This window comes from Macrosteles quadrilineatus, unplaced genomic scaffold (genome assembly GCF_028750875.1).
Source record: "Macrosteles quadrilineatus isolate MER2022 unplaced genomic scaffold, UCM_ALF_1.0 Scaffold_1__1_contigs__length_201487025, whole genome shotgun sequence".
Taxonomy (NCBI): Eukaryota; Metazoa; Arthropoda; class Insecta; order Hemiptera; family Cicadellidae; genus Macrosteles; species Macrosteles quadrilineatus.
This window is the reverse complement of record NW_026542594.1, coordinates 67,002,970-67,015,701: the sequence shown is the minus strand read 5'-3', so window position 1 is coordinate 67,015,701 and position 12,732 is coordinate 67,002,970. Positions and strand designations below refer to the sequence as shown.

At 36.9% G+C, this 12,732-nt stretch overlaps 1 protein-coding gene across 1 annotated transcript in view; it reads left to right on the top strand.

Annotated features, from left to right (window-relative positions):
* LOC128983475 (forkhead box protein O) overlaps positions 1-12,732 on the top strand; it is a 106,599-nt gene that overhangs the window by 84,041 nt on the left and 9,826 nt on the right. The window contains exons 3-4 of the mRNA XM_054402771.1: positions 320-596; positions 893-1,161. Of these exons, the coding sequence (XP_054258746.1) occupies positions 320-596; positions 893-1,159 (544 nt within the window). The 3' untranslated portion in view covers positions 1,160-1,161. The remainder of the gene's footprint in view (positions 1-319; positions 597-892; positions 1,162-12,732) is intronic.

Sequence of the window (12,732 nt, the reverse complement as noted above, 5' to 3'; positions counted from 1 at the left end):
ATAAATATTCCTAGAGCCCGAATACTCTTTTTAAATCATTATGTATCATCATTTAAAATTTACTCGAATATTTACTTTATTAAATGCTGGATTAAAAATCATTAAAACATTATGCCAAAATGTAGGCTAGTAGATACTTGTTATACATCACATCATTACTTTTCATATTTTATGTCACAATGCAAATCAATCATTGGCACTCTAGTCTCCTCGCACTAACTATTAACTCTCCGCACTAATCCCATGTACAGTGCACTAACCTGTGGCGGAGAGGACAGAAGCAGTGTTTACTGTTGTACAGTTTTGTGTTTGTCCACAGCCCTGACTTCCGTACACGAGCGTCGTCCAACGCGTCGTCGTGTGGTCGTCTGTCGCCCATCCCCGCCCTGGAGCCGGACTGGACACCCTACTACGGTCCGGAGCAGCTGGCCGGCAACCTGGAGTCCACCATGAGGCTCGACCAGCCGCAGTTCATGTACCCTACACCTCCGCCGTACCACCCCCCCGCACCCGCGCCGGCCTTCTCGTCGTACCCGCCCTGTCCGCTGCACCGCGGCCAGCCGTGCAACTGCCAACACCACCCCACGGCTAAGCAGGTGAGCCGGTCAAAGTAGACTGACGGGAGATGACCGCGTCGTAGGATTGGCGGAGATAGTGACCGACCTGTCGGATATGTTGCAGCGCTCTATCCTTGGGTCAGACTACAATTGTACTAAAATTCTGCTGAATTGTTTGCCCCAATGATGGATTACTGTGAACCATCCGAACCGTTGGCCCCTATCTATATCGCAAATACAACGACGTGGTCCATCTTCAAAAAACCAACATTCGATATAGAGTCGAAGATTATAACCCCCAAAAAATATCAAAGCCTCTTGTTGTCTTTTTTCAGAGCATCTCGCCGTCGTATCCTCAGTCCCCCAGTCCCAGTCCCCCGGCCACCATGATGGGACAGCTGATGGGAGCTCTCAACCACCCCACGTTGCTGGACGACCTGAACCTCAACATCGAGACCATCCCCGGGGGCTTCGAATGTAACGTGGAGGAGGTCATCCGACACGAGCTGTCCATGGACGGCAACCTTGACTTCAACTTCTCCCAGCAGCAGCAGACGGCGCAGACTGCGGACCCCTACGCTGGCAGATCCTGGGTGCATTAGCGGTCAGTACTGCCATGTGTTAACGATTGCTGGAAATGTTGAAATTAGCCTATCTACTTTATGATGTTAAGAGTTGAGAGAGTGATTTGAGGAGTTGTAAGTAGCTCGCGTCTATTTCACCATAAATTCGTCTTCAAAAACTTTCTTTGTAAGAGTGAAACTAGATTACGTTCTACACCTATTTCTTTACATCTTTTAAAATTGTCCTTTAAACAATTTTTCTCTTTATTATTCCTATTATAAACACTTTTTTTTTGTCAGAAAAAAATACCAAAAGCACTAAGAATAAGAACATTATATTACACTATACGTTCAGTCACCGTATTGATTTTGTAACTATTGTACAGGGTGATTCTAAATTATTGTTACACTTTTTAAACTCTATACAACCTATCATCACGGGATGAGAATCAATTGAAAGAGAAGATTCTAAAGTTTTGTTTGACTCCACTTTGGTAAATATAGTTGTAAAATTAGCCTCTACAGATATTTTTAGATTTTAGTTACGATTTTAAATTAATTACAAAATTTAAAGTCAATGAAACTATAAGACACAGCAGACTTTTTGCTCTTTCGAGGTCATGTTCGTCGCAGCTTATAATCATGGTGAACTGGTGAACAACAATAACTGAGCGGTAAATTGTAGAACTAATTGATTTATAGTGGCATTAATTATAAAAAATGTTGATAATTTAACATAGATTTTGAAGTTTTGAGATTCAGAGAGTTAAAAGTGTGTATTTAATTTAAAATCGTGGTTAAAATATAAAAATGTCTGTAAAGGCTAATTTTGCAACTATATTTACCAAAGTGAAGCCAATCAAAACTTTAGAATCTTCTCTTTCAATTGATTCTCACCCTGGTTCTCACTATGGTTTTTCATTTATAGAGTTTTAAAAGTGTAACAATAATTAAGAATCACCCTGTATTTAAATTTGTAATAAAAATGAAATTTGTAACATGTTTGAAATTTTAAGTAGAGAAAAATCTGTTTCCACGAAAACGAACTAAATTTACTTTACATTTCGTACACGAATGCATTAACTATAGTTCCAAAAATTAAAGGGCTGATATTTTGTCTTAATCAGGACAAGACAGGACTTGTAAAAACGTCACGTCTTTTTAACAATGTCTGGACAAATTAGCGGCGGTTAGAGTGTAATTTCTTGACAACGGTGCCGGTGAGGGTTGGTGGAGGGGGGAGGTGTATAAAATTGTCTTTTTATTGCTCGGCTGTCAGTCAACCACTATTAATGTCTTCTCGACTCGTCTTCCCCTTTCTTCATCTCTTCATGTAAATGCTTATGAATTTATCATTTAGGATCCAACGTATTCCAGACATTAGCACAGCACCTTATTACAGCCTTCTTGTCACTTAATCTGTTTCTGGTTCTGCTTTTATTATTTTCTCCTTACGGCATATCTTTTACGACTTCTTAGTCTTACAACTCATTCTACATTGATGTTCACAAATGATATTCGTGGACGGAGATCGTTTTAGCGTGTAATAACAGTTTTGTACTCACTATTAAACTGTTTTGAGCCTTTTCATTTTAACCGAAGATATTATACCAATTGTCGTCCAACTTTTACTTTCTATTGATAAAAAAAGGATTACCTTATCCAACCACAGTTTCTGGTATGACAACTAGTTTGGTTCCTTAGAACATCGTCAGGTCATTGTATGCAACCACATCATCAATGTATTAATACATTGTGGTATGTCAAAAGATTCTTTAAAATTGTGTCAAAATCACAATAGTCAAAACTAGTCAGCAGTTTTATTTAGTCAGTGACAGTGATAGAACAATGATGGCCAGCATTTACAGTTTAAACAAGTTTTATCACGTTTTAGTGAATTTCCCATATAGGGAATAAGCTATTATCGTAGAACTCATAAAACAATATTTGAAAATCTGTATGCTAACCGCTATAGCTGTATGTTGTAGCTGTATGCTGTTGTTTGCTGTATGCTGTATGCCTACATAGTATATTGAGGCAGTATTGTTTTCGTCAAAATTTTCGAGTTAGAGTTTTGAGTGGATATACCCTTTTTGGGTCCCCCTGAACCCAAAAAAGGGGTTTTCGCGTCTGTCCGCGTGTATATGTGTGTCTGTCTGTCTGTATGCATGGATGTGTACAGCGAGCTACAGACCACACCCATAGACCGATTTTGATGAAATTTGGTATGTATGTATCATCAGGTGGTTTTTTCTGAAATTTTGTTTTAAATGGTAATTCATATAACAAACTTTTACATTTATAGATCTAACATTAGTGAGATAAGATAAAATGATGATCTTATAAACACACACTTAAGATTTATGTTTCGTTTTATGAAAAGTATTTCCACATTGGTCAGTTGTATGTAGTTTCCAGTTACACCTATACAATTGAGCTTATTTGTATTTATTAACATCAATATTTTTTTACAAATAGTATAACTATTTACATCGTAGTTCCACAGAATACTCTTGTTAAACCCTCTTATAATCTTAATTTTACAATTTCTAAAGGAAATTATTTAGATGTACGCGAGTAATTCAAAGGCGTCGTAATATTGTTTATTTATTCCAAAGGTTTTTTATTAAAAGTTGCAAAACGTTAACAAATGAGCCTTTTGTAAAGGGTTGAGATGCTTTTAATATTCGGCAAGGAAGCAATCATCGCCATATCCGAAACCATTGTTGAATAAATGCTTTAATAAAAGTGGCTTGCTTGAGTCGCTGAAAAATAATAAGTTAAATCGGTTGGCAAGAAGAGGTTTAATAAGACAGTCAGTGGTCCGTACAGCTCATGTTGGAGCCAGTAATTAATTTCTTTTATAAACATCGTCTTTACAAATCCCATTTCCTACTGAGCCTTTAACAAAATTACTTAATTTTTGCGATTTTCCTTTGTTGTTACCCGAGATTCAACTGTGGATATTAATACATTATGTAGAGGATGTGGATCGAAAAGGATTAGATAACAAATTGAGCTAAATTTGTGTTATGAAAATAGCTACCCTCGGTTCTCAAAATACCCCGAACACTTTCAACAGAAGAGTGAGAGTGGCCATTGACCAATCAAATCCTCTGTCACTTGTAGGGCTGCAGACTCTGGGTTGATTAGTGTTTGTCTTACAACCCATTCAAATATACAAAGGGTCAACTCACAGACATCGTATTCTGTATGCTGAACTAACACAATTTTGATTATTGTGTGATTTCTGAAAAAAATCAACCTTTTAAAAATATGATCGTGAACGCTCCCAGTATTACAGTGAGTGCTAAAAGTCAGATATAAAATGTTCAGCTCGCTGTGGCTGTGATGTGATGTGTAGGTTAACTCTCGCAAGGTTTTTGCGTTGCAGCCGATGGTCGTCGATGACCGGTTTGATATGTATGACGTCACCACGACCTGCTCCTACTACGTAGAAACCTCACACGTACCCATTGCCGTTTCCTACATGTGTTTTGCATACCAAAATTTCCGTGATTTTATGCTTATGCCTTAAAATTATACAGTAGTAATATTTCAATTCCTAGAGATTTCCAGTGAAGTATAGGAAATTGATAATGTAAGATGTGTATTATTAGATGTATAAGATGTGTAAAGCAAACGTAATTACGTATTTTAGTATTTTGCAAAGTTTTAACTCACTCAATTTGGATTTATTTTACTAAGCCAGGTGGCCACTACGATGCAACATAGTAGTTAGGCCACGAGACACATTTAATTGGACATATACTGTGCTTCTTGTTGCCACGGCTACGTCACAACAGGTGGCTAAACTATGCAACCTTGTTGCGAATATAGAGTTGCTGCTGTATTTGTTGTCCTCAGGTTGTACAGTAGTAGTAAGACCACGAGACACAGTTTATTGGACATACTGTACTTCTTGTTGCCACGGCTACGTCACAACAGGTGGCTAAACTATGCAACCTTGTTGCGAATATAGAGTTGCTGCTGTATTTGTCGTCCTCAGATACTTGTAGAATAGTACTGTAGTAGTTAGGCCACGAGACACAGTTTATTGGACATACTGTGCTTCTTGTTGCCACGGCTACGTCACAACAGGTGGCTAAACTATGCAACCTTGTTGCGAATATAGAGTTGCTGCTGTATTTGTTGTCCTCAGGTTGTACAGTAGTAGTAAGACCACGAGACACAGTTTATTGGACATACTGTACTTCTTGTTGCCACGGCTACGTCACAACAGGTGGCTAAACTATGCAACCTTGTTGCGAATATAGAGTTGCTGCTGTATTTGTCGTCCTCAGATACTTGTAGAATAGTACTGTAGTAGTTAGGCCACGAGACACAGTTTATTGGACATACTGTGCTTCTTGTTGCCACGGCTACGTCACAACAGGTGGCTAAACTATGCAACCTTGTTGCGAATATAGAGTTGCTGCTGTATTTGTTGTCCTCAGGTTGTACAGTAGTAGGGTAGTAGTAAGGCCACGAGACACAGTTTATTGGACATACTGTGCTTCTTGTTGCCATGGCTACGTCACAACAGGTGGCTAAACTATGCAACATTGTTGCGAATATAGAGTTGCTGCTGTATTTGTTGTCCTCAGGTTGTACAGTAGTAGTAAGGCCACGAGACACAGTTTATTGGACATACTGTACTTCTTGTTGCCACGGCTACGTCACAACAGGTGGCTAAACTATGCAACCTTGTTGCGAATATAGAGTTGCTGCTGTATTTGTCGTCCTCAGATACTTGTAGAATAGTACTGTAGTAGTTAGGCCACGAGACACAGTTTATTGGACATATTGTGTTTCTTGTTGCCATGGCTACGTCACAACAGGTGGCTACACGATGCGACCATGCAACTGTGCCACAAGTGCATGGTGCAGCTGTATTTGTTGTCTTGGCAGCAACCCACAATGTTCTCTTTTGTTGTGGTAGGTCACGATGTCAACCCCTCATTATGAATCTTTTATTTTAATAGATTCAAGCAATAGATTGAGTTTAATAGTTCCTGGATTTCCGAACCTCAAACGTTAGGATTCTTTCCACCCAGGGTGGTTGAAAGGTCCTACAAAGTACCTATAGGTTGGTAAGTAGCTATAGGTAGGTTGAAAGGACCTATTTTAATTAATAATTACGGAAAGTAAATAAAAGAAACGTCTTATAACTCTTGAAACATATATTTACGCTTATACTGTTACTCACAAGACGGTAAATATACATAAAAGATGGCAATTAGTGATCGATTTCGATTGGACACTCCAATCATCATCATACCCAATAGGCGAATGACAATTAATAATAATTGTTATGACTTGTTATGGTGCTAGAGAACAAATAATTATGTACATTTAAACATAGATTAATGGCATTAATTATGGAACAAGTTAAACCTCGACCCATGCATTCGCAGTGTTAACATATTTTCTTAATCTAACAGATACATTTTTGACAGATTTTCAAATAAAGTCTTGTGGAACATTACAAAGAAATTCTAAAATAGAAACTTCCAATTCATGTAGAGTCTTTGGATTCCTGTTAACCTCTTCTTTTGCCCATCCCCACAAAAATAAATCACAGGGCGTAAGTAAGTCAGGGCTACGCTGCAGGCCAGTGATGTAGACTATTAAATCAATTTATTGAGGAATGTTACTTTGAGCCAATCTCAAATAATATATTCATTATTCACACTGCCACTTTCAAACAGTTTATTATGACAATTTTTTACCGTTCATGCATTAATTTATTATTGTGTACTCTCCACCACCTCTGGACCTGAACAATAGACTTCTACACTTCATATCGTGAGGCATTTTTGTCATAATAGCGGACTTAAAAGCTTCAGGCAGTTTACAATATGAACTAACAATGGCGTTGATTCAATCAGCTGACAATATGAGCTACGAAAACCATATGGTGTTTTGGTGATGGACATGTAAAATTAGGTACAGATTTTTCAGCCACCCCGTAGTAAATATGTAACTTATCAGGTAAAATTGTGTGGAACAAATTGTTTTACCCAACAAAGTTATTGCAAAAATATTGTTGGGAAATTTATATTTCATAAAATTGATCTTTTCTAGAGATGTAAAATTAAAACATATTGTTGTTTGGATTGTTTAACTATCGAGAAATACAGACAGCTACTGCAGCGATAAGCCCGTTTACATAAACCCCTTCAAAACCTGTTCCGCTCATCTAACACAGTAGTGTAGTCTAGTGTTTGACACTTGCAGGCGCCTGAATCGTAGGGCGCCCCCGTCTCAACTAATTGATAATTAATTGATCATTTATGTTTTTTTTTTACTTTACCAATATGTATAAGTAAGCAAACGCGAAAGACTGAGGTAAAACGATGAGTTAAATATATTCATGTAAATTCAAATTTGATTAACAAATCAGAAAGTTTGAGATTAAGACAGTCATATTTATATCAATAAAGCTTTAATAGAATTAGTAAAGTTCCTATTAGTTCAACAGTGAAATCAAATCTTCTTATCAACAAAACCTCGCAATTACCTTCGAATTCTTATTAGAACTTTTTCAACAGTTGATTACAAAAGTATAAGCGAGAAGTAGAACAAAAGGGGTTGCCGGAGTTGTGTTAAGTAGTTGAGAACAACAGGTCAAACAATAATTAGATATTTTTGTCCGAGACGGTTGGACCGTAGTCTTGTGAAGTAAAATAACAATCGCATTATTCTGTGTGAGCGATCGCCTCGTTATCTCAGTAGGGGAGGTAACCCCCCCCCCCCCTCTAGTGATAACGAGAATTGATACCCCTCTCAGGTGACCCCTGTACAGTAATTGCCCAACTGTTATGTCGCTTACACTCATTAGACGTCGCGTACGCTGCCTCTGCCACGTCGTAGTGACCTTACACTTACTACTTGTCGCCAATTATCTGAGTCTCGGACAGACGTTGTTTGTACCGTGACAGAAATACACGACTGTAGTACTGATAGTAAAAACCAAAACTTTGGACTCTTAGCCAAGAATCAAATCTCTGATGGCTTGACATAATCGTACTAAATACAGCCTTTCCTTGCTGAATTTAATCCATTCTTACTCGGCAAAACGGGCCTAGATCGTGTACGGAAAATAATCCTGCAAGTTCCATGGACAGAATGAATCAGTTTCTTTACTTTGTGACACCTCTGAAGTACTGGAGTAATTTACGTTACATGGCCAATACAGTACTAACTAAATATACTTGCCTAGTAAACAAATGTTTTATCAGCAACAAATACCTATTTTTTGGCGAATAGTTTCTTTGTGAAACGACCCGGAAAATGGACACGATGTTTCATTAATCGTTGTATATGAGCTTATTTCATTGTAAATTAAAGAATAGAATTAATAGTATTTAAGTTTCAGAAACTTTGTTTGGGTGGGTGTTTAAGTTGTCGTTAAATAATTATAGCGGATTGGGGGCGTCTTACGATCAGACATATTGGATACTTATTTAAATTTGTCTCTACATATTGAATCTATTTACTAGGATAGACATTGTTCCATCCATTCTTATGAAGTTAGACTAATTTGATTAAGATCATGATTACTATTATATCCTTCAAAGACTAGTTTGTTCTCAAAATTAACAATATTATTATGATACTGTATATACATCGTTATGCTTAGAATCCCTGAACGAAAAGTAATGTTAAACGTGAACATTGGCATAGTTACCATGCTACAGTATATATATATATATATATATATATATATAGGGTACTATTCACCACTCCTACACCCCAGCTTCGTCTGAGAAACGAGAGTTCCGCATGAATACATGTTTCCGCCAACGGAGGTTTTCTGATGCAAATCTCCACTGACGGCGATTCTTGGGCAAACTCACGGTTCTAGCTGTCTCCATTACTTACATATACTCTCTCGTAGCAAGATATCCGCCGGAGCTTTTCAATGTTTCTTTATCTGCGATTCAAAAGCGTCGAACTTAGATGAACGTTTAATTCACAAGTGAATTACTTGTATGATAACTACGAATGTTTTATTTGTTCATTTAAATGCCAAATGTTACTGTGCAGTTCGAGGTTTAAATGTTACTAGTCGTCCTGTCCGTGCTTCGCAAGAATACTTAAGAGAATAATGTAGGTCTCTAAATCTACTGTAAAAAACAATTACACACAATTACCATGGAAATTATACAGTCAAATCTCAATCGGACTTCTTACTTATATTGAACATCTCTTAGTTTATGAATTAAACTGTGTGGCAGAATAAAAACTTATAACTATATTATAATGTTAACATCTATAATGCGAAACAAAAGATTAACTCAGGGAAAAGTAAACAAAAACCCGAACAAATAATAGTACAATATTCCACCACTAGGCGCACTTACTCTACGCGTAAATTACTACGCGTAAAGTGACTCTTTTCGACCCGAGCTCAAGTGTCACGGCCGAGGTGAAGCAGAGGTCGGGAAATGAGCAAAGGCTGAAAAGACTGCTTCGCCTTTTGCCCGTGTGATGAAATGGTGATGAACCATATTAAACTAAGATAGAACACGACAATACCTTTCATATACAGGGTGAGTTTTAATTGTCCCCCCCCCAACTTTTTTCTACATTTTTTCAAATATCAATCCCAGACCACTTCCAAACATTGTTGGGTAGTAAGTACTTCATTTTGACAAGGTGGTCATTTCCGGCCGCCATCTTGGATCCGCCATATTGGATGCAAAATATTTTTTTCAAATGTAAAGGTGGGGTTGTGACCCATTATTTCGAACTAGATTTTTACTCTGATTACAATGCCGCAAACTGTTTTTAAAAATCTTGATTCATTCTAAAGTTGTGAGGCCTTTTTAAAACTTTATTTTTAGCCCATTTTAACATTGTTCATTTACAAACTAAGACCATAATCTCAAAATAGTGCTAGATAAAGATAAGTATACACTACCAGTTATTGTAAACCTATTTACACTTATTTATGACTGATGTATTTTTTTCGGCCGCCATCTTGGATCCGCCATTTTGAAATGTGATAAATTATTTTAAATATGAAGGGTGTGTTGTGACCCATCATTTTGAACTACTTTTTTAAGCTAAACTCAATGCCGCAATCCATTTTTTGTTATCAAGTTTTGTTTATGAAACATTGCAATATTTTTGTTAAAAATGTTAATATTTCAAAATCAAAATATGAAAATGAAAAATTGACCATGGAATTGAGTTCAGCTTAAAAAAGTAGTCCGACATGATGGGTCACAACCCCCCTTTTATACTTAAAATAATTTATCACATTTCAAAATGGCGGATCCAAGATGGCGGCCGAAAAAAATACATCATTCATAACCAAGTGGAAATAGGTTGGCAATGACTGGTAGTGTATACTTATCTTTATCTAGCACTATTTTGAGATTATGATCTTAGTTTGTACAAGCACAATGTTAAAATCGGCTAAAAATAAAGTTTTAAAAAGGCCTCATAACTTTAGAATGAATCAAAATTTTTAAAAACAGTTTGCGGCATTGTAATCAGGGTAAAAATCTAGTTCGAAATAATGGGTCACAACCCCACCTTTACATTTGAAAAAAATATTTTGCATCCAATATGGCGGATCCAAGATGGCGGCCGGAAATGACCACCTTGTCAAAATGAAGTACTTACTACCCAACAATGTTTGGAAGTGGTCTGGGATTGATATTTGAAAAAATGTAGAAAAAAGTTGGGGGGGGGGGGACAATTAAAACTCACCCTGTATAGATAACCTCTCAAAACAACTCCCAACTTGTTTTCAATTTTGCCAATACAAATAAGCAGCTGTTAGGTAAGTGATTCAATCTTTTCGTCTACTACGATTGTGTTGGTGTACATAATACTATCGATAGGTCGAACTATTGACAAGAATGCAACAATAAGATACAACATACAACTGATTAAATCAATCGATACACAATTTCGACTCATACGATTGCTTAGTTGAAGAACTGAGTATAATAATAGCTGACTTTTACTCTCTAGGGACTTATAAGGGCTACTTTAGACCTGCAACGCATGTATTAAAAACGACTGTTTTTGCAGCAGTGTGGTTAAAAATAATTATTAGCTGATACATCTTCAAATACCCCCGCCGCAGCAAACCTGCCGACTAAGCGAATTTCCATTTGTCTGAATTGATTTTCAATTAAATATATTTTAATAACATTAGGTTTAACGAGTACCTAGGTTTGCTGCTACAAGGAACCTAATAAAGTGTGTTTTTGAGTAAAATATTGATAGCTTAGTACAAAATAAATAAATTTGCCAAGTTTGATCAAAATATATCCATAAACAAGCAAATTACAACATTTGACAATATTCTCCATAAGAATAACATGGGAATTTTAAATTTACAATCTTTTTAATTTTCTCCGTTACTAATAATCGAACAAAAATACTTTTATGTACTAAATTATTTGTTTTTTTAAGCTCTTTAAAAAGGTCTAAAGAGAAATTGGTAAATTTTGTGTTTTGAGGGTCAAAAGTGAGAAAACCCAATTTTTACCCCATAAACCCCCCCCCCCCCCCCCTAAAGCCCCGTTCCCATGGTCCGATCATGCTGGTTCGCGAACTCATTCAAGTTTATCTCGCTGTACACCTTTAAACCAAATTTCATCAAAATCGGACCAAAATTACTCAAGTTATCGCGTTCACGGACGTATATATATATATATATCTCTCTCTATATATATATACATATATAAAAATTTGAACGAATGGTGTTTTTGGCCTCTGGGGACATCAAAATGAAAAAGTAAATCGGTCCCGGGTCTAGGTCTTACCGTGCCACCTACGGTAATAGCTACTTCCCTATAGGGAAATTCGCTAAAATGGGTACTTTCCTGTTAAAGTGAACATTCATGATTATCGATGATTTCTTTTCGATATATCGATGTTTTTGTTTTTATTTACGATCCATATTGTTTCTGTTTAATATATTCAAACGCATTTAAACTATGAATTGAGAACTGTCCATATGGATTAAGAAATGAAACTATTCTAAACTAACCTAACATAACTAACTAAACTTAAAATTTTATTTGATAACATTAAAGGCATTTGGGAAGAGAAATAGGTTATCAAACGGAATTTTGAAATTGTATAGCAAGTTTGGTTCTTAGTTAGGTTTGTTTAGAACAGTTTCATTCCAATTTATGTTTTAACAAGAGGTTCTACCCGCGAATTCACGGGTGTACAGAAGCCACCATTAAATTAATTTAATCAACTTTGACTATATATTTCATTTAAAGCGCCCAAGTTCGATAAATTGTCATCTGAAAGGATGGTAAAAACATAGGAGCCGTCAAACCTTACGTCCTAAAGGCCCGTTGTCCAAGAACGCGTCTGTTGCGTCTGACGGTGAGTAGTAGACGCTAGCGATGGTCGCTCAGTGACTGCTAATATATTTAATATTAATATATACTAATAAGCATTGATTTCAATGGACCCGTTGTCCAAGGGACGCTGAGACGCTGAGCGTCTGACGCGGGGCACTGCTCCGGGAGCAGACGGGATCGCTGACGGCCAGCGTCTATTGCGTCTATTGCATTGTTGTTTCTGTGTTCTCCCGTATACTCCATAATATACAGTATCTTAATGTA